Genomic DNA, 24,050 nt, shown 5'->3' with positions numbered 1-24,050 from the left:
TTTACAAGAAAGACTGGAACAGATTGTGTTAACAAATTAATATATGTTTTCTATTGAGAAACACTGTGTTATATTCAAAATATGAATATAGATTGTAGTACTTTTCATTCAACTTCATTTGCTTAGTACTTCACATCATAACCTTAAATTTCACATTGTAATGAAATATTTAACAAGTTTTCATTTATATTTTTATAAAGGTAGAGGTTATTTTAAAACAATTCACTTTCTAAACAGATTTTAATTTGCTTTTCGTAAAAGTTTAAAGGAGCATTTGTTGTGTTCATCTGTAAGTGAAAACATGTGTTTTCAGGCAGAATGCCTGTTTTTTTAAATAAAAACTCCTAAATTTAAAAAAAGTTGAATATCCTTATTTCAACAATAGTATGGTCTAATTGCAAATTATGTATGAAAAGTAATATTTAGCAAATGATATTTCCATTTATCAATGGGTATTACACATTCCCATTTCTACCTTTTTTAATGACATCAGAAGATGTTCAATCTTTAAATTAGGTGTTCAATTTTGTTTTTGAATTGAAGCATAGTTCATAGATTGTTGGTCTTATTTTCACATTATACAAAAAGAAAACAATCAGTAACATAAAACGGGATGATCATGAAAGCCAGTTAAGAATCCCATTTAGTAAAAGAATTCTACCTCTGAACTTGTGGACTGTAGATCCATAGGTCGCTGGTTCAGATCCGGCCCAGAGGACCACCCTAACCAGATGATGTTTGACGGATTTTACACCCGCTTCCCACAATCCGCCAAAGTGAGGTGATCGAGGCGGAATGAAGTTCCACTGAATATTATTTTTGCTGGCGGATTGTGCAACAGTATCTTGATGGTCTTTTGATGACAGTAAGACATATATGTCTCGTAATTTATTTCTAGCTCCGATGAAGTTCTTTGCATTATCTGAAAAAATCTGAATGCAGTTGCCTCTTTGTGATGTAATTCTTGATAATGCTGCTAGGAATGATTCTGTAGTTAGCTCCTGCACCAGCTCCAGGTGAATAGCTCGTGTGCTCATGCAGACAAAAACTGAAATGTAACCTGTACCAGTTTTTGCTCCTCGACGATGACTTTGAAGAATTTCCACAGGTCCACAGTAATCAACGCCAACATACAGAAATGGTCGAAGCTGTTGAACTCGACTGGTGGGGAGTTGCCCCATAATCTGTTCAGTTGCCCTTGGTTTGTTTCTGAAGCAAGTAATGCAATCATGTATTATCTTTCTGGCAAGCCTTCGTCCGTTAAGAGGCCAAAATTTTTGTCGTATTGATGCCAACACAGCTTTAACAATCTTTCATGTTCTTGTTTCAAGATCAATCTTGTGATAGGATTGTTTGATAGTAGTAACAGAGGATGCTTCTGGTCGTAACAAAGCATCGATTTTTGTAATCTTCCGCCCACCCTGAGAAGTTGACCTTTATCTAAAAAAGGACTAAATTGTATTAACTTACTATTTGAGTTAAGTTCCTTTGTTTTCTGAAGACGATCGATTTCATCACCAAAATTTTCAGTCTGAATTATGTGCACAATTTTGTATAATGAATTATGCAATTCCTTAACTGTCAAACAACCAGAAAGACGATATTGATTATCCTTTAGTCTACAAACCTTAGCATGCAAGCAACGACACGTAATTTATGAAATGATGAATACTTTTAAATGCAATTGTTATTATCAATTGAAACAAAGACACGTAGTTGTGATTTATATTCTGGAAGCTCCTCTTCCGGAAGTAACTGAAGATCCTGTAGGCTATTCCAAGTGCAATCTTTTGATAGCCAATGCGGTTCCTTCCACCACAACAATGAATTCATCAGTTGGCCAGCGTTAATACCTCTTGAAGCGAGATCAGCTGGGTTTTCACTGCTTGAAACATGTCTCCAGTCCCTGATGTCTGTTAAGTTTTGAATTCTCGAAATTCTATTGGCAATGAAAACATTCCAATTTGTGGAGATAGATGATATCCATGACAGAACTATCGTTGAATCGATCCAGAAATACTTTTTGGTCACATTAATCTTCAAAGACGATAATGTTTTTTGAGCCAATTCTGAGGCTAACGTAGCGCCGCATAACTCTAATCTTGGCAGCATTATCGCCTTGATTGGAGCGACTCTTGTTTAGGAACAGATCAACCGGCTTTCAATGTGACCGTTTGCATATTCACTTCTTATATACACACAGGCTCCATAACCTGCTTGAGACGCATCAGAAAATGTATGTAGTTGCAGTGAAATGATTTGGGAGTCCGAGATGATACATCTAGGAATTCTTAGTTGATTAAGGTCTGCTAATGAATGTTAATTGTATCCACTTGGTGTGAATATGGATAGGTACGTTGTCATCCCAGGATAACTTTAATTTCCATTAATCTTGTATAATTACCTTTGCCATTAAAATAATAGGACTGACTAAGCCTAGAGGATCAAAAAGTTTGGAAACCTCCGAGAGAATGGTTCTTTTTGTGACGCGATTCTTATCCTTAATATCTGTATTTATTGCGAACTGAAATGTATAATTTTGCGAGTTCCAGTGAATTCCAAATGTTTTGACTGTATGATCGTTTGTTATGTTGTAGTTGTGCCCTGAATCGCAATTTTCTGGTTGCAGGTTTTCAATCAATTGATGGTTGTTTGCGCGCCATTTTCTTAAATTAAATCCCCCTTGTTTACAACACTTTATTAATTGTGTCTGCAGTTCTAAAGCTTCTGATATAGAATTTGTCCCAGTTAGCACATCATCCACATAAAAATCTGTGAGAATAACTTCTGCTGCTTTAGGAAATGTATTAACACTGTGAAGTGCTAATTGCTTTAAGGTTCTGGTGGCTAAAAATGGCGCTGAAGCTGTCCCATATGTAACAGTCAATAATCTGTATGTTTTGATCGGTTGAGATGAATCTTCTCGCCAGAAAATTAGCTGATACTGTGTCTGTTGTGGTTCTACTAGAATTTGTCGATACATCTTCTCTATATCAGCGATCATTACATAGATGTGGGAGCGAAATCGTAGTACAATGGAGAATAATTCCTCCTGAACCACAGGTCCAAAGACACTCATTCAATGAACAATTAGCATCCGACTTACAAGACGCGTCAAACACAACTCGAAGCTTGGTAGTAGTACTATTCTCCCTGACGACAGCGTGATGAGGAATGTGGTACCCTGATTTCTGTACCTCGTCGTCATTGACCAACTCCATGTGATTGAGGTATTCTTTCATGAATTTGGCGTATTGTTGCTTCAATTCTGGTTTCGGTTTAAACGTTTTTCCAATAAAAGAAACCGTCTTAATGTAATCTCTCGAGTTGAGCCCAAATTGATGATGTTTGATTTAATTGGTAATTGAACGATAAACCTTCCTTCTTCATTACTGTATGACAATAGATTTTCTCGCAAACTGCGTCTTCTCCTGTCAATAAGGTATCGGACATGTTGAAATGCAATTCTTCAACAGACCAAAATTTTTCAATTTGTTGTTGAACATCTTCTGATGATGATGCAAGACAGCAGTGTAGGGATGGAACATCCGAATGTGAAGACTCTGGTATCTTTCAGGATATTATCCAACCTAAGGAAGTTTTTTGCAGGATAGGATTCCCATCTGCCAATCGTATTTGTCCGACGCATAGAAGGTGATAAAATACTTCTGCTCCAATGAGAGCATCAACCTTGTTCGGCTGGTAGAAAAATGGGTCAGCTAAATATATGTTAGGCGGAATAAACAATTTTGAAGTATCAATTGTTGAACTAGGTAGCATTTGAGTAACTTTAGGCAGCACTATAAAGTCTAACTGAATTTGAAAGTTAGAGAATTGCGACCTAATTGTAGTACTAACACGTGAATTAGTAACTGCACTCACATTATTGATTCCGCTAACATGAGCTTCGATATGCGTTCGATGGAGTTTCAGCTTTTGGCAAAGCGCTTCTGTCATAATGTTAACAGATGAACCAGGATCAAGTAACACTCTACATGTATAAGGTGTGCCACAAGAGTCTAATATTTCAATTAGAGCAGTAGCTAAAATAATTTGAGACAAATTATGGTTTTTGATTTGAGAAGTGCATGAAACTGATGTAGGAATTGTCGTACTTGATGATTGGTTGATATTTCTTGAATATCCTGTGGGTTATGTAATAGTGTTATTATTTTTAGAACATACTTTACAATGACTAGTAACCTTATATTCTTTAACCCTATGCCTTGTCTTAAACAATTCAGACACAATTTTAATTTCATGACTTGACTGTTTCGTGCTTGTGGAGACATTTTATGAAATTCTGCACAAGTAAAGATTTTATGTTTTTTTTTTTTACATATCGGGCAGCTTTCTGTTTTTGCGTTATTCCTTTCAGTGGCAAAATGAACGGAATTCTGTGTTTTATTAACTAAACGACTACCTTTAAATTCTGCTTTGGTTGGTTGAGCAAGACTAAATTTCCCTTGACAAGTAGCTGCAACAGCCTCTAACGTTTGCGCTCTTTTGTCAAGAAATTCCAGAAACTCTGCAAAGGTAGCAACACGATTAGGAGGAGCATGAATTTGCCATTCTTTTACAGAATTATAATCCAATTTAGTAGCCAAGAGGTAAACTAACATAGTATCCCAAGTATCAGTAGGCTGTTTTAAAGATTTTAATGCCCTAATGTGAATGTTAGTTTCATCAATCATTTGTCTAATAGCAAAACTTGAATCCTTGTCTAACTTAGTATAATCAAACAAAGCCTTAATATGACGCTCAATAATGAGCCTTTCATTTTGAAATCTTTTAGTGAGTAACTTCCATGCACTTTTATAGTTCTGCGCAGCCAAATCAATTGAATCGATTAATTTAGCAGCGCTTCCCCCTTTCAGGGATTGCCGTAAATAATAAAGTTTATGGACCTCGTCAATATCTGGGTTTTTATCGATAACAGCTGTAAATAATTCCTTAAAACTAAACCAGTCTTCATATTTTCCAGAGAAGTTTGGTGCGTCTATCTGAGGGAGTTTAAACCTTACAGAATGCGGCAATTCTGACGCTAGTGTTTCTTGTTTAATAGAACTATTCTGTTGAATTGAATTAAGCAGCTGTTCGGCAACGGTTTCAAAATATGAGTTTTCGAACTCCAACCGTTCATTTACGTTTTCTGTTTCCAGTTCTAGAGCAGAGTCTAAAATTTCTATTTCATCTTGTATTTTATTGAATTCTTCCCATGCTTCTTTAAACTTATCTAACCGTAATTGCAGTTGGGCTATTGTTTGTGTCTCATCAGATGTACATGAACTAAGGAACGTATTAAATCTAGTTGATTTTGATTTTCTAAGCCCTCGATTGCAGATTAAAGTTTTCAAATCCATGATTCAAAATGTAAACAGACTGAATGTCTACAAAAAGGTAAAATACGAACGTTTTAAATGCAGCCTTTTAAATTTACATCAACAAAATATTATTCAAAATGTATAGATGAGAAATTAATAAATATTATTCTAGTTGTAAAATATGTTTGAGTAAATAAAATTCCAATTAAAACGATGAATGTAAAAATAGATTTGTAAATCAGTAATAATGCGTATAATAACTCCACAAGAACTCATTAGATCAAACATTTGTTTAATGATGAAAGTCGTTTACCAGGGCAATTATGGGTGGAATGAAAATTACTAAGAATAAAGTAATGAATAATTAGGAGTAATTGGAAATGACGATAAGAAATTGTTATGACTAAGGAATGTATTGGGTTTATGAAAAGTAATTAAAGATAAGGCGAACCACTCACAAGAATAATCCCACGCATTCACGCAGCATTGCGCGCTCACAGTGCCAGGGTGTCTGTCTCCAAGATCCGTCTGAATAAGTATCATTCACTGATACACTTAAATGGTACTATCTTTTCATGTTTTTAATGTTTTACAGTTAATTATCGCTTGCACAAATAATGTTATACGCGCTATGCAAAATAATCATTAGCACCAACTAATGCATTAATTTAACACCATTAAGGCAGTATTTTGATTGTAACAAAATGTTTTTTTTTGTTTTATGAACATAAGTTGACTGCACCAAACACTGAATTAAAACGAAAATGTCTTTTAAAATCCGGCAATGGTGGACCAACTTGTAGGCGTAGGTCCCAAATATTAAATTGAATTAACACAACGAACTGTATATACAAACTGATTTATTACAAAAAAAACACTGAACACCTGAATTATTTATATACTGACTTGGATTGATTATAAACTGCATGAATTGAATATAAACTGTTACTTAATGCACTAAATATGACTATGTTCATAGAAAAAGAATACTGATTGAATAGCGGACTGTAAAACTGAATGCGCAGCCGTCGGCAACCGGACCACGACTAGCACGACCCGATTGAATAGTATGCCTTGCTCCCAACAGAGCAAGGCAAATACATGTATCGTATATGAGCGGGAATACAAAACGCAACACTTACAATAAAGTTATTATTTCATTGGTTGTAGGTATAGAACCTACACTTTAAAATTGTGTAAGGTTGTATAAATTATAGATTCCTTACATTCAAAAATATAAACAGTTTCCAAGTGGAACATGCATAAAATATTGGTTATAATTAGTTCATTTCAGAACTTCAATACAAAGTATAATAAAACTTTTAAATTAAAATAAAAGATTTATACTGATAAATAAAACAACAAAAATAGGGAATGGGGAATAGATAAGTAAGAGTAAAGTTTAGTCACCTTTCTTTTAAATTCTTCATTCATAAATGGTTTTAAAGCAGTAAAGAATACATTAAAAACCATTGGTGCATTTACAACATGAAATATCTCAAACCTTACTGGAATACATTCCTGAAAAATTAGTTTAAAAAGATTAAAAACAGCACTTTTTTACATCTTAAATCAACTTATTCAACAATAACACATAATTATAATTATACTATGTTAACTTCCAATTCAGCCTGTCTAATAAATCTAGGAAAGCTAGAAGTGATATTTATTTACATAACTAGTTACAATTTTGTCCCATGCTAATCCTTCTTTATCACACTGAAAACCAAGAAAAGTTTTATAAAAGTGATCCTACAAAATATTTATTTATTATTTTCCTGATGTACATTGCTATCTATTCAAGTAGTGAACAATAAGCAACTCCCCACGGCCCAATGAAGTAAGGATAATATGTATGACATGTAAATGAATTGTAATCTTGTACAGTCTCAGGCTAACCATTTCTGAGATGTGTGGTTAATTGAACCCCAACCACCAAAGTACACTGGTATCTATTATCTATTATTCAAATCCATACAGTAGCAACTAACTTTTACTAGGATTTGAATTTCAGAACCTTCGACTTTGAAAATCAGCTGAAAATAACTGATTTGCAACCATGAGTTAACCAATAGACCAGCCTGGTGTATCCTACATTATGATCTTAATTTTTTTTTAATGTTAAATTACATAACCATAACAGTTGTAGGTCATCTTAACTTGAGCCATCACAAGTCCCCCCCAAAAAAGACATAGCCATTCTCAAGAATAATATCTCATCTCGCACTTGTCTACTACGTAAATCTGAAATGAAATGGTTTCCCATTTTCTTCTTCACTGAGTTGAATATAATGCTGCATGTCAGCAAATCCACTGAAATACTAGTTATATTCAGCTCTAATCATGATACCTTCACCTCCTCATCATAGGAGCGGATTGTATGTTGAACATCATTACTTTAAAAAAAAAACAACTTTTACTGGCATAATACATACCTTTAGTGCTGACAGAAGTACATACAATCACATTTAAATTTTAGCATAGTATCTTATTAATAGTGAAAATTTATAAAGGAATTCTGTATCCCATTAGGAAAACGTTTGTCCCATATGAAGAGATAAATACTTTAAATGAAATTATGAAAAAAAATGTAGAGATGTAACCTGTAATATACGCATGAGAATTCTTAATTTATGAGGAGTTGCCCATTTCATTAATTTAAGTGTAAAATTTGTCACATCTAGTATCAAAGCTATACCACTGTCTTGAATGTCTTCTTCCAATGAAAATGCTTCTAAACACATAATCATGACCTGGAATACAGATATCCAACTTTCTTTTGCTGGATCTACATCACCTGAAACATTAGTAAGATAAAAAAAGTTTTTTTTTTTTTTTTTTGAAAGACAAAGAAAAAAGTAAGAGAAGACAAAATACTAAATTCAGACATAATAATTCTGTTTTCATGGGCAAGATCCATTTTAGATATATGGCAATTGTCGGAGAAGAATAGGAGTATGAAGGCTCTGTGAATACAAGGGGAAGTAGAAACATTGAGAATTTCACATTTGATCTTTAAACATCAATTGTTTCATTTTTCACTTAAACATCAAGTATGAAAAATGTGAGGATAGAATAATTATTCAGGAAATTAAAAAGAGTATTCGGCAGGAAGAGTTACAGAAGTATATTATGGAATAAAATATTTAACTCTGTCAGTGGTCTAAGCAAATACATGTGAAGGCATGTATCTCCATAGAACTTCCATTTAGACGGTGCTTAAATTGAAGGGTTTCTAATGCATAAGATATCTAAACATAAACATTTAAATTTAGATGTGTGTTATCATACAGAAAGAAATTACAGTAAAAAATTATAATATTTTATAAACTTGTAAAACAAAATAAAATAAAATATCGTATTACTATAGAGCAAATAGTTAAACTATTTAATGAAAATAAAGCTCATATGGAGTTAATATTGTGTATATGTGTGCGCACACATGCGTGCATGCAAAATAAACACACACATACATACATACATACATACACACTCATGTAATTGTTATTAATAACAATAATATTAAGTCATTACAGAATAGCAATAATTATAAACTATAAAACAACTTGTTTGACCCACATTCTACTTAAATTATATCATGTGTAAAGATTTGTTACATTCTTTCACAAAAATGATTACAAAATTCACAGAAATCATCCTCCATTTCTAATCGGTTTCTCAGTATATCGGTTTTATAAGATATTTCGCTTTAATATTTTACTCCTTTTTTAATTAAAATTTTTGCCTCTGGAATTACTCTACTACTATATACCACCTTGGCTTTCTCAGTACAATTTTAAATATTTAATCTCAAATTGATTTATTTTAATCTACTGTTTACCATTTTCCTTTGAATATTTTATTTAAAAACTACGGAAACATTTTTAAAGAAATGTGGAGATATAATGAAATTACCTCTTCAACAATCATCAGTCAGTAATGTCTGTATCCCTGAAAACAGTTCTAACAAAGTAAGGTTATTTTTGGCACTTGCACTACTTCCATAATCAGTCATAATCCCCGATCCCATATTTATTTTATTTTAATATTTTCACCTTATTATTAAATTTTTTTTACAAAACCTATCTGATTAAATTCAGTACCGAGCAAAGTCTACTGTTCACAGAATTACTAGTGTATATACTTGTTCAGTATACTGTCTGCATATATACCTTCTTTCACCTTGTTCAGCAAAAAGAGGAGGCTGAATGATAGATTTCCAATTCAAGGTTTATCAGTTTAAATCTGGTCAAATTAGTTAAAATTTGTAACATAATTGATGACTTTCCAACCATTCCAGATGTAATAGGTACCTCATCTTTAATTTTTTTTTTGTTTTCAGTCATTTGACTGGTTTGCTGCAGCTCTCCAAGATTCCCTTTCTATGCCAGTCATTTCATTTTGGTATTCCTCCTACATCCCTAAAAATTTGTTTTACGTATTCCAAATGTTGCTTGCCTGCACAGTTTTCCCATCTACATGACCCTCCAATGTTAAAGTGACTATTCCAGGATGCTTTAATACGTGGCCTCTAAGTCTGTCTGTTCTTTTAACTATATTTTTCCAAATACTTCTTTCTTCATAAATTTGTAGCAACACCTCTTCATTTGTCACTTTATCCTCCAATCTGATTTTTAACATTCTCTGTAAAGCTATGCTTCAAACATATACTTCAAAAATCTTTTCCTGACGTTTAAATTAATTTTTGATGTAAGCAAATTATATCTCTGACTGAAAGCTTGTTTCACCTGCACTATTCAGCATTTTATATCACTCCTGCTTCATCCATCTTTAGTAATTCTAGTTCCCAAATAACAAAATTCTTCTACTTTTGTAATCTTTTCTCTTCCTATTTTTATATTCAGTGGTTCATCTACATTATTTTTGTTTTGTTCTTGTTTATTTTCAAACAGTAATTCTTGTGCATGACTTCATCCATGTCATGCATTGTTCCTTCTACATTTTTTTTTACTCCCGGCTAGAATTACTAAATCATCAGTAAATCATAGTATCTTTATCTTTTCACCTTGCACTGTTACTCTGGATCTAAACATTCTTTAACATCATTAACTGCTAGTTCTATGTAAAGATTAAAAAGTAACAGGGATAGGAAACATCCTTGTTGGACTCCCTTTTTTATTATGGCTTCTTTCTTATGCTCTTCAATCATTACTGTTGCAGTTTGGTTCCTGTAAATGTTAGCAATTGTTCTTCTATCTCTATACTTTAACCCTAAATTTTTTAAAATACTGAACATTTTATTCCAGTCTACGTTATCAAATGCCTTTTCTAAGTCTATAAATGTCACATATGTTGGTTTGCTTTTCTTTAATCTTCCTTCTACGATTAATCTGAGCGTTAAAATTGCTTCCCTTGTCCCTATACTTTTCCTGAAACCAAATTTGTCTACTCCTAACATTTCTTCCACTCTCCTCTCAATTCTTCTGTACAGAATTCTAGTTAAGATTTTTTATGCATGAGTAGTTAAGCTAATTGTTCTGTATTCTTCAGATTTATCTGCTTCTGCTTTCCTTGGTATCATGACAATAACACTTTTTTTGAAGTCTGATGGAACTTCCCTTTTTTTTGTAAATATTACACACTAGTTTGTATAATTTATCAAGCGCTTCCTCACCTTCACTGTGCAGTAATTCTGCAGGTGTCCTATCTATCCCAGGAGCCTTTCTGCCTTTAAAATTTTTTAATGCTCTACTAAATTCAGTTCTCAGTATTCTATCTCCCTTTTCATACTCTTTGACTTCCTCTTCTCCTCTACAACACCAATTTCTAATTCATTTCCTCCGAATAACTCTTCAATATATTCCACCCACATATCAACCTTTTCTTTCATATTATAAATCGGTGTACCATCTTTGTGTAACACATTATTAGATTTTAATTTATGTACCACAAAATTTTTCATAACTTTCCTGTATGCTCTGTCTATTTTACCAATTATCATTTCTCTATGCACTTCTGAACACTTTTATTTAATCCACTCTTCTTTCACTAATTAGCACTTCCTGGTTATAGTATTTCTTAATACTGTAGTCAATAGTTCCTTTACCTTTTTCATCATTAGCATTCTTATACTTTCTACGTTCATTCATCAGCTGCAATATATGCTCTGATATTCAAGTTTTTCTACAGTTCTCTTTGTTCTGCCTAAGTTCGCTTCTGCTGATTTAAGAATTCCATTTTTAACATTCTCCCATTCTTCTTCTACATTTTCTACCTTATCTTTTTTACTCAGACCTCTTGAGTAAGAGGTCTCACTCAGACCTCTTTTTTATGCAGACCTCTTGCATCATGGAAAACATCTTTGAGGAGGACATGTAGATGTCCTCGTCAAACCGTTCTTTACCTCCTGTTCCTCAAGCTTCTCTAAATTCCACCAGTTCATCTGACACCTTTTCTTGGAGTTTTTAAACCCAATCTACATTGCATTATCACTAAATTATGATCGCTATCAATGTCTATTCAGGATAAGCTTTGGAGTCGATGAGTTAATTTCTAAATCTTTGTTTAACTATAATATAATCTATTTGATACCTTGCAGTATCACCTGGCTTTTTCCATGTGTATATTCTGCTATTATGATTTTCAAAATGGGTATTGACTATTACAAAATTATACTTTGTGTAAAACTCAATAAGTCGGTCCCCCTTTCATTCCTTTTGCACAGCTTGTATTCACCCACAATATTTCCTTTGTTGCCTTTTCCAATGCTTTTATTCCAATCTCCAACTATTATTTAATTTTCTTCCCCTTTTATGTGTTTAATTGCTTCATCAATTTCTTTGCATGCATACTCTACCTCATCATCATCATCATGGGCAGTTGTAGGTATATAGACATTAAAAATTGTTGTCAGCTTAGGTTTTGATTTTATCCTTATTATAATGGTTCTAATACTATGCATTTTGAAATTCTTACTTTCTTCCCCATCTTCTTTTTCAATACGAAATCTACTCCTGCCTGCCCTTTATTTGAAGCTGAGTTAATTATCCAAGATCACCTGACCAAAAGTTGTTTTTCTCTTCTCACCGAACCTCGTTAATTCCTACTACATCTACATTTAACCTATCCATTTCCCGCTTTAAATTTTCTAGCCTACCAATTTTTTTTAGACTTCTAACATTTCATGCTCCGACTCCCAGAATGTTATTTTTTAATTTTCTGGTGACCCTTTCTTTAGTAGTCCCCACCCAGTGATTCGAACAGAGGACTAGTTTACCTCTGGAATATTTTACCAAGGAAGGCACCTCCATCTTTGTTACATGAAAATGCTGAGAGCTACATTTTCTTGGAAAAAAAAAACAGCTGTAGTTTTCCATTGATTTCAGCTGCGCAGTACTCAAAAGATTGAGTGGTGTTGATGTGGCCGTTTAAGTCCTCCTGACTTATCTGTTGCCCTCTTTCAGGAATCATTCCTTAGTCTGACTCTCAGCAGATAACTTGTTGGTATGATTGGAGAGGTATCTTTAATTATAGAGGAAATTAAAGCAATTGCATATTTTGTTAGGCACATTAATCCTTTGAGTAATAATGCTGTGAAATGAAGCTGCACTCCTGCCTCACCCTTATACCTTTCCATTGCATAGATCATCTACATTAAACAAATAATGGATACATTCATAGGTTAACTTTAACTTACAAAAAAGATGAGTTCTTACTAAAAAGTATTTAAAAATTTCAAGTTTAAATTCATCATTATGTGTATGTGTTAGGCACTAGAAATACAAACATTAGTCTAATAAAATATCTGCTCTTACCAAGATTAATGTATAAGACAGTACGACCACTGTGGTCAACACCTTTTAATTGGTAGCCAAGATCATACCTTCTTAGCATATGAATATTTTGTAATGGACTCTGAACAACAAAAACCTCTGGATTTTCAACTTTTGCTTTAAAGTATTCCTTGACCTGAAAAAAAAATGTATTTATATATTAATGTAATTGATTACAATGATTTAAACAGGTTTCTGCAATTACAATAATAATCTAGTTCCTGCATTATCTTTCAGCTCCATATGTAAATTTTAATTGTTCATCTGAATTTTAAAATACATTAAATTTTAATTCAAGCTTGCACAGACATTTGTACATTTCTTTTCCATTTAAATCTCTACCAGACCTATACCTCTGAGACTGAAAATCAGTTTCAATTACTTAATATCAAGTAAGCCATCAGTTCACTTGAACTTAATTGAATAATATTTTATAAGGGCTTAATTAAAAACTAGCAGATTTAAAAGTCACAATTTTCTAAATGCAAAGACACTTCTAAAAGATCTTTTTTCATTTTCTCTTTTATGACTAGTGTTACAGCTGATACTTTATTAAAGATTCTCATTCTGGAGCTGCTAGAAAATTACTAGAGAATGTATTTAAAACACACTAATAAACACTAACATATAAGACGTATACGACCAGGTGATAACGCAAAAGAGTTTTTCTTCCTCTCAAAAAAAAAAAAGAAAAAAGGGAGCATACAGAATACAATACTGTTAACTAAACTGAAACTGCATTGGTCAAACAGGATGCACAGATAAAGTATAAAACACAACTGCTATCAAATGCAGTTATTAACCACATCATGAAAATTTTACATGGTGGTACACAAAGCTATAAGTTAGATATGGTCAAACAACATGAAATTTCCAAACTCTTTAATTTTACAAAAATAGCATATTAACAAACACAACACAATGTGTTATTTGACCACATACTGAAAGGGTTTCCTAATTATTTTAAGTCAAGTGCTATTAAGAACACTGCCACCGATGAAGGGGTTACTTTATATCACTGAAAAGATATCAGCTGGAAACATTTTTTTTATGTACCCTAAATTTAGAAAGTGTAATTCATTACTTCAGTTTGTCCAAAGAATTAAAGCATATTTCATCCAGATGATGGAGAATAAAAAATAATTTTTTTACTTGTTATTCTTCTTCAATCTCAGAAGAAAACATATTCTAACTTAATAAACCTAAATAAATTTATTTACAGAAAATTATTATATACACCACTCTCAGATAATTGATGGAAGAATAGAAACAAGAAAGATATATAGTTGCATAATTAGGGAAAACAATTTATGGTAACACCACTGAACAGAAATCAGTACTTACATTCTTGAAACTAAAATTATTTGATTTTAATTTCCTTAGTACCAGAATGCTATCCAAGAGATCAGTATAAAATGATAAATTGCTAAAATAAAATCAAATAGTATAAAATCAAGCATTCCTTCTGTATAATTACACAAACATGTAATTAGTTGAAAATTTTACGTACCAGTATGTGAGACTGTTCAAGGTCATATTTACTCGCTTTAATGAATCTTGTTAAAAATTTGTCAGTAGTACAGCAAATCAATCCTTTTTCAGCTGAAAAACAAAGCTGATAAGATAACATAATACAACAAATATTTCATTGACATAATTTTAATACAATTTAAAAGTAAATGAATTAAAATGGTAATGATAGTTACTATATTTTTGTCCATGGTGATTAGAGATGATATTTAAAAATATAAACTTCTCTAATGACCAACCTGACCAAATTTATAATAACCATTCTTTTTAAATTGCTTCAAACATTTTTTAACATTGTGACCATCTTCAGTGTCTGATACTATGGTTTTTCCCTTGTGATCAATTAATGTTATATAATAATGATTTTCTTCTTTTTTTACCAAACATATATTTAGAATGTGACTGAACAGTATTTTGAATTGTGAATTATGTTTGTTCACAATTATCATACATTATTGCTGAGTTCAAAAGCATCTCAATTATAAAAAATTAAAATAAAACATTTTTACAAGGGATTATTAAAGAAATTATCAAGTTATTTAATATTTATTTTTTATTAAAAGAGGATCATAAAAGAATCATCACGTAAACAAATAAAGTAAACTGCCATAAGATGAAATGCTACAAACAATGAAATACCCAAACAACATACCCAAAATTACATCTTCTTTCTTTCTTTTACTGTTTAGCCTCTGGAACCACCATAAGGTATTACTTCAGAGGATGAATGACGATGAATCACTTACTTCTGTAAGTGAAGTGTAGCCTCAGTCTCAGGTCAACCATTTCTGAGATGTGTGGTTAATTGAAACCCAACCACCAAGGAACACCGGTATCCACGATCTAGTATTCAAATCCACATAAACCATTATAATCCACATTCATAATCCGTATTCAAATCCGTATCTACCTTTACTAGGATTTGAGCCTTAGAACTAATGACTTTGAAATCAGCTGATTTGCGATGACGAGTTAACCACTTAGACCAACCTGGTGGGCTGAACAAAAATTACATCTGGTTCAGTTTAATTGTCAATTATATATTACTAGACCTTTGTTGAGTACAGAAATGTTAAATAAATCATGGTATATAACTTATGCAATTGATTCCATTATGTAGAGGTTATGTATCAGTAAAGCTATAAGTAAATTAAAATACAAGTTAAATTTGGGTTAAATTCTACCTAAACAATGGTCCTGCAGTGTATTGTAAGTCTATTTTTTATCATACTTAGCTCAAAATAGTAGTAACTAAAATAAAATCTAAAAATTGAAACATAATTTTTTATTCTGCATGAAAAAACCAAAGAAATACGTTTGACATTATTGTTTCAAAAAAAGGAGTTTTGTGAAAATGTTTTTACTTCACGGTACCAGTGTAGTCTCTATTTCCTCCTAAATTTTTACTGTAATGTCTTAACTTTAAATAATTTCAATGACTTTGTCAGCTATTTCAAGTACATCATTTAATAACAGTTGATGTTGTGATCATCACATTTCTTCTGTTTTGTCATTTTCACTGACAATTCTAAAAATTCTTTCTCGTTACAGTTTTTCTATTCCAGCTATTTCTTCATGATATGGTTTCAAGTGGAAAAGGTTTGTTCTTTTTTTAACCACCTCTAGCAATAGTATTTTTCAATGGAAATTATTTTGACAGCAATTCATCTAACCATTTTTTTAAATTGAAAATACTATCAACAACTGAAAAATTCTTCAAATACTCTTCTATACCTTTTTCAACACGTTTTACAATTTTCCATATTTTCAAACAATCTATATAAATGTAAAAATTAATTATACTATAACAAACAATAATATAGTTTAAGTAAATATTCTTTTGCTTACAACATTATTATATATAAAAAAAAGGAATCCACCGATACTTAAATTTGTAAATTAGGTGACCTACTGTATTCCATGAAATTTATCCTGAAACTCTGTAAATTAAATGACTAATGTATTCCAAGACATTTACAATGAAAAACACATACCTTTTTTAAACTGGATTGTTTGAACAAAAAAAAAAATTAAGTTTACGCTGAATCAATTTATTATCAGTCGGTATTTTAATTATAAAAAAAATTATAATGTTAATATATTCTACTGAAAATTAGGTGGGAATTAAGTTCTCATTTAATATTAACAATCAGGAATATACCCACAAAAAAATAGCCGTTTTTAAGGTCAGTTTTCGTAAACAATAGATTCACACAGTCGAGCTGAATGAGTTACCGAATTATCTTTTACTAAATCAGTAGAAATTTCATCAGATTTTAATAACTTTGATATTAATTTTTGCAAAAAAATAATTTTGACCCCCCAGAAATCGATTGGGTTTCGCAGCTATCGAGTTTTTTTTAAATTAAACTCAATTTATGTTTATTTTCTGTTACATTTTATAAAACAACTTTCTGTTCTATTTACAGAATAATTTATATTTATTTTGCATTTATTTAATAACAAGATTATTCAAAAATGTTACTACACTTCTTAAATTTGTAATTTCAAAAGTATACTTTAGGTTATATGAAACGTGAATGTACTGAGAGAAAAATGACATGGTTCTGCTTCGTGTTTTGCAGATACAGCTTAAGTATTGGTGGACGAGCGTGTTCGTACTTATTCATAAAAATTCAGGGTGAGCTTAAAATGTGTATTTAATAATCCGAAGAATTGAATATGCCAGTCCACTCGCTTATTCAGCGTAAGGTTAGATAACTGTAAATCTTTCATTTTAAATACAAGAAAGACAGGGATCATTTTTTATCTTAGTAATTTTTAAATTGAATAGTTTCCTGTACTCTACTGAATGAATATTAGAAAAACTAAATCTCGTTCTGTTGTTTATTGCAATAAAAACTGATATGTATTATGTAAAATACCGTAAATTAATGGTTATGAGCGACCTGATATGGACCTTGCATGTCAGGGGGTTGCCTGGCATCGTCATACATTCTTTGCTGTTCTCAAGAATAACAAGATCCCATACCAAACTTGAAAAGTGAAAATTTAAGTGTTTTTCCGATACTTTCTCCAGTGATCCAATACAAGAGTCATCAATAATAATTAAAGACACAAATTGCTCTGGAGCTAAAACGGATTATTTAAACAACGTGGCATTTTTTTCTTCACTTTTCAACATAATACACTTGACCCATCTCTGAACAGTTTATTTATACCTGTTCCACAAAAATCTTTGTCTCGTAATCAATTAAGCATATTTTCTTTGACTTCATTATTGCCATTAAAATTCTTACCACGTAGCGCCTCCTTGAGTGGAAATTCAATGGAACCAAGTTAAAAAGTGAGTAAGGTAGTAGTACTTCCCAGTGAATTTATCGATGATTTCTCGAATTACCTGAGATATGAGAAGCCGGTCGTCATCGTGAAACAGAGTGATGCTTTTGCGGTGATATCCAGGGTGTTTTTTCAACTAGTTGGACCGTCTTTAAATTCTTCTATTTGCTTGTATTCATACAACTTTGTCCGCATTGTTTGGTCAGAATAAATGTTAACCAGTTTTTCACTTCGGAAACCAAAAATCTAATCACTGCATGCTGTTCAATTAATTCTCAAACCTTTCAAAGGACGTGCATCGTAAAATTAGATTTTCAAGTTATAAACAAAAAAAAATATTACTCAAACAGCCGATCAAAAATCATCACAGGGTTACCATCTTACTGTTCTAAAAGTATCAAACCCTCTTACCAACTGTTTTGCCTCCACAGCTATTTGTGTTTAATAATTGAATGACCCATGTATGTCTGTATAACATCATGCCGAGCTCAACGAAATACAGGTGATATATAGCCCTAAAAGCAACAACTTTAATGTGTTTACCACAGAAATTGGCTGTAAAGAGAACATAATTACTCTTAGAGAAAGCAACTCTGACTGGTGTCTCTCGTACCTAAGGTTTTTTACATGTTTCACAGTGACAAGAAAGACTGGTATAGATTGTATACAGCAATTAATTAATGTACCGATTTCAGCCTCCCTTTCTTTTCCTGTTTAGCCTCCGGTAACTACCGTTTAGTAATTCTTCAGAGGATGAATGAGGATGATATGTATGAGTGTAAATGAAGTGTAGTCTTGTACATTCTCAGTTCGACCATTCCTGAGATGTGTGGTTAATTGAAACCCAACCACCAAAGAACCGATTTCAGCCTGATGAAACAATTCGTATACTGCTTCAACTGAGTAAAGAAGAAAATCACAATTTACTTTCTAAACTGGCCTCCCTGTTGGTCATTCCCTGTTAGTGATATTTAACACAGCAATTCCATCATTGTCTTAAGAGTAATCCTTGATAGTCATGTGTTCATATAAGTTCATTATGATCACATTTAGATAACGGTATCCATTACAAAATGACTGATTTTCAGTTATTAGAAAATGATCGTTATGGTATGAACTGTGGGAGATTACGTCATATACTGATAACTTATCAGTATTATTTGTATTAAAAATTGAATAATTGAGGATTGGATTAATAAATTAAAGGATATAATGCCGTGATAGGTTTTTTGATAATCGTTAGATAACATCCTGATGTTATCTAACCGATAAGAATAAAATATTACCGATAAGAATAAAATATTGCAACAAGACCGGTATTGCGGGCTTGAGTAACGGGTTCCTACCAATTATCATGAAAGTAAAATTAATATAATAACTGGAAGAATCCAGAAAGGGACAAAAGGGAGAATCCTTTTTGTAAAGAATAGGTCCGTTTTACAATTGTCTTTTATTATATTGCCCGCTAACACACAATGAACACCTGTTGTACGGTGAGAAGAGACCAGGTTTGGAATTCATGGGAACAAAAACCTCGGTCGACTGTTCTCATGCTTCGACTTGTGTCCGGTCCGGCAGGTAAAGAGGCTAGCATTAGAAATAGCTCTGATGAAAGACCAGCTAAAGCTCAGTTCGGCGGAGTTCTGCGAGGCGTTACGGCGTCGGCCCCGCAAGGGCAATTCTGCGAGGAGTTCAGCGAGAAGAGGCTGCGAGTTGTGTAGGTTCGACGGAGTTCTGCGAACCAGTCTAGCGACACGTTATGACGACGGTCCGACGAGGAGAGTCACAGGTGTGAGTCTGCGAGACAAGTGTGCAAGACGTCAATTCAGCTAGGAGAGTATCCAGTTCAATATGATTAAGGTGACGCCACGAATAATTCCAGTAACCAAGAAATACTATTGGCGAGTTACAGTAAAATTATAATTGTATAAGCAAAAGAAATAATGCAATAGACTTCATTCATAAACTGTTAAGGTAGACAACAAAAAGGGATTTGCAAGTGAATTATATAGGATTGTTTGTTAATATGACTAGTAATTAAAAAGGGTTAAAACTAGCGGTTTCTTTAGTTAATGGGTCTAAAAACTAGTTTCCTGTTTATATACCTGTGATAAATTCCGAAACTCTGTCTTATGTGTTATCTGCATTTACTTATTTTTATAGTATTTACTTATTGACATAGTAAATAGTAAATACTGACATATAGTAAACATAGTAAATATTATTGACATAGTAAAATTACTATCACTATTTGATGTGTAATATTTTGATTGCTATCTTTGTTGAATATGTTATGTGTTTTTCTCTGTTTTTATGTCATGGTTACTGTTTTGATTATGTTATGTTTTATGTCATGTAATTATCGTTTCCCACTGTTATCCTGATTATTATTGTGGTTGTAATTACTATATTAATATTTGTGTTCATTAATTGTTTTATTATTGCCACTTACTATTATTATTATCATTATTGTGTTTATCACCATTGTTATTATTATTAATTTGCCTGGTTGTAATTTGAACATTTTAAACCAATAAACTCTAATTATATACATATAAACATTCTAAATTGTCAACAACCTCTCAATATCCTGATCAAGCAGCGGAACACGCGACAATATGTATTATATTAATAATTGTTTAATGTCTTCATTTATTAATATTAACAGCTTTGACGTGTTTACATTATTTTAACATAATCATTAAAATCTAATGAAAAAAAATTTGTTATAAAAAATAACAATTATCTAAAATAGGTAGAATTTTATAAATTCGATTTTCTTTTTTCACGATCGCTAAGTTCAGCCGTTAAATTCATTTGCAGAGAAACCGTTATAATAGTTGTAGGATTAATAATATTGCTTTCAAACGCACGAATTTTTCCATACTGCTTTTAGTTTTCCATAATAATATTTAACTTGTTCTAGCAATATTTCATCCTCATTAAAAATACGCTTGTCCGAGAATTCAGTAATGAAATTGTATATATTGTAAAGAAAAATAATGAAAAATTTGGATACCTTCTTGTATTTAATATATTTTTTCCGTTTATAATTATGTATTACTATTAAGTTGCCCGTAGATTTTAAAATTATTATTTTGAAATTATCCGTGATCGAATGGTTGTCAGTTTCAAAACACGCCGAAGTCGGGCGCTCCCCAGATAAAAAGTAAACGGTTTACGATTAAAAATATAAACATAAAAAACTGTGAATCTAAATAGAACTTTCTGACCTTTAGAATTAAATATACCGATCAAGTGAATCACCAAGAATCACTTGAAAATTCATTTTATTTTGCAAGGAAGTTAAAATAAGTTTAATTACCATTACTAATAATTTAGTAAGATTACAAATCAACCAGTACAAATGATAACAGTAGATTGGCATATATTATGACGCAGTTTAATGACAAATAATAGCTATTAAAACTTACTGATAAGCTGAACTATAAACTGAACCGTAAAGAATGGATTTAATAAAAAATCAGTTTTAGTCACTTAAAACCAAGCGTTTATAAATTGTCCAAATTATAAATCTATTAATCTAATTATAAATCTCCAAATTTTGTTTTGAGTATAAATCTAATAGAACTTTCTTCGTATGGATTTTAAGTAGTATTTCGTTTACTTGTTATAGTAATATCTCATCTTCCTCGATAAAATACAATCGTCTAATAACTTAATAAATAAAAAATAATTAGTTAACAACACAAACTAATAATGAACACAAAATTAGTATAATTAGTTGAATTTAAAGGCGTAACGTTATTATCTCATTGCAATTATCAGTAAATTTCTTCTAGCATAACCGATAGGTAATTCTAAATTAATATTACTTCTTATTTAACAAAGAACCTGTGTACAGTAGATTTGATATTTCATACTACCGTAGAATTTATTGTTTAGCTTAGATAAGTAAAAAAAAAAGACATACGTATACGTATGTCTTTTTTTACTTATATATACTTTTATGAAGCTACTAAATACACTGATATTATAACATAGGAAATTATAACATAGACTGGACAAAATGTATTACAGTATGTAGTGATGGTTCAAAAGCGATAACAGCAAAGAACAATGGATGTCTGAAAAAATTAAAAGACCGTCTTATACAAAGGCCGGAATGGACGCACATATATATACTCATATATACTTTTTTTATTAATATATATATATATATATGTGTGTGTGTGTGTGTGTGTGTGTGTGTGTGTGTGTGTGTGTGTGTGTGTGTGTGTGTGTGTGTGTGTGTGTGTGTGTGTGTGTGTGTGTGTGTGTGTGTGTGTGTGTGTGTGTGTGTGTGTGTGTGTGTGTGTGTGTGTAAATAATATTAACAGATAAAAATTATAAACACTTAATTTATTCGTACTTTACATTATTTACATTTTTATAAGCTTTGACATGTATTGGATCGTTATGTATGAATCCAGATTACTAAAATTTCATTAATATTTTTAATAATAAAAATTACTTCACTGGTGAATAAATTAGGCTCAGGTTTGTAGAATCACTAGACAATAAAAAAAACTATGCCTGTCAATCTACAGAAAATGTTTCTATAAAACGTTTCAGTTATCGATCTCAGAAATTATCGTAACGATTTTAATGGAATAAAAACTAAAAAATAGGGTTACTATTAAACTAAATCAAAGCTTTCGGTTTCTTTGTTGATGAAAGCAAAGCAAAATAATAAATGGTACTTACGTATTAACGCCACCGCAGCTACAGCTTTATTTAAATACAAAGTAGTCAATCGGATTTCGGTGGAAAATGAACAGTCTCTTTATTAATTTTAATAAATGGTTATTTATATTTATTTATTTTATAAATATAATTTAACCAAACTTAATCTGCGCTCGCTTCGCTCGCTAACCTTGACTAATTAACACCGTCATTTTTTGAGTATTTATTTAATAAATTCAGTAATTATTGCAATTATTTATTATTTAAATAATCAAAACACTCCTGTTAATTAGTCAAGGTTAGCGAGCGTAGGTTAAGTTTGATTAAATTATATTTATAAAATAAATAAATATAAATAACCATTTATTAAAATTAATAAAGAGACTGTTTTGAATCTATGTTAAACTCTATATCGGCCCATTTTCCTCCGAAATCCGATTGACTATTTTGTTTTTAAATAAAGCTGTAGCTGCGGTGGCGTTAATACGTAAGTACCTAATAAATGTATTTTTTATATTAAATTTTACGATTGTATTCCAACTAAGTACTTGAATCATAATAGTATAATTTATGTTGTCGGAAGAGAAGAAAATAAGTCCTTTTAGCGAAAAAAATAAAATGCTGCCATTAAAAATACAATAAAATTACTGTAAATAATCTAAACTACTTTATACGGATAATGATAAAAAAAAATCACGTACTGGATACACAACTGATAACAAATTATAAAAATCTTCTATGATGTAAAATAAAATATTTTTTGTACAAATCTTTAGTGTGAATACTGCAAAATCACGGATTATAAATTATTTGTATATTTCTGCTAAATCTTCGACTCACGCCAGCGTTATTCTGACAATCAGTCGCGTTCAGAGTATCATAATAATCGTACACCGATTGAATTATTACAAAAATTAATACACGTCTAAAATTGTTATTATATAAATATAATAAAATGAAGAGTAATTTAACTTACATTCAACGAGCGGTCTCAATTTCTGTATAATATCGTTGATGTTGCGTTCTTGGGTATTGCAATCCCCTTGTTCGCTTGAGGCAATATCTGCTAGCACCATGTCAACACTATACTACGCTCACCGACCGTACGCTTATTATTGAGATACTGGCAGTAGCAGCAAAACCTTTCCCGCTCCTCTTTCACCGGTTTAGTTTCGTACGATTCATTCAATCTGCTTGTGTAACAAACAAAACTTCAACACAATAGATATTCCTGTATTATTTATTATTATTATTACTATTATTATAACATAATAAAAATAGCAACAATAATTCAAAATAATGCTGTGATATAAAACACGCGCTTCTGCTGTTACTTCAACATTTTAATTTTTCTTTATGAAAAAATAGAAACAACGTTTTTATGTGTAATTAAAATACAGACAAACGCGCGCGCGTT

At 31.5% G+C, this 24,050-nt stretch overlaps 1 protein-coding gene across 1 annotated transcript in view; it reads right to left on the bottom strand.

Moving 5' to 3' along the window:
- Positions 1–23,772, bottom strand: part of LOC142320153 (clavesin-2-like) — a 30,571-nt gene extending 6,799 nt beyond the window's left edge. The window contains exons 1-5 of the mRNA XM_075357834.1: positions 23,610–23,772; positions 14,628–14,719; positions 13,100–13,253; positions 7,928–8,121; positions 6,735–6,845 (exon numbers count right to left, since the gene is read on the bottom strand). Of these exons, the coding sequence (XP_075213949.1) occupies positions 6,735–6,845; positions 7,928–8,121; positions 13,100–13,253; positions 14,628–14,719; positions 23,610–23,709 (651 nt within the window). The 5' untranslated portion in view covers positions 23,710–23,772. The remainder of the gene's footprint in view (positions 1–6,734; positions 6,846–7,927; positions 8,122–13,099; positions 13,254–14,627; positions 14,720–23,609) is intronic.
- Positions 23,773–24,050: the final 278 nt, after the last annotated feature.

This window comes from Lycorma delicatula, chromosome 2 (genome assembly GCF_047948215.1).
Source record: "Lycorma delicatula isolate Av1 chromosome 2, ASM4794821v1, whole genome shotgun sequence".
NCBI lineage: Eukaryota > Metazoa > Arthropoda > Insecta > Hemiptera > Fulgoridae > Lycorma > Lycorma delicatula.
The sequence above is the reverse complement of the archived record's forward strand: the minus strand, read 5'-3'. Positions and strand labels throughout refer to the sequence as shown.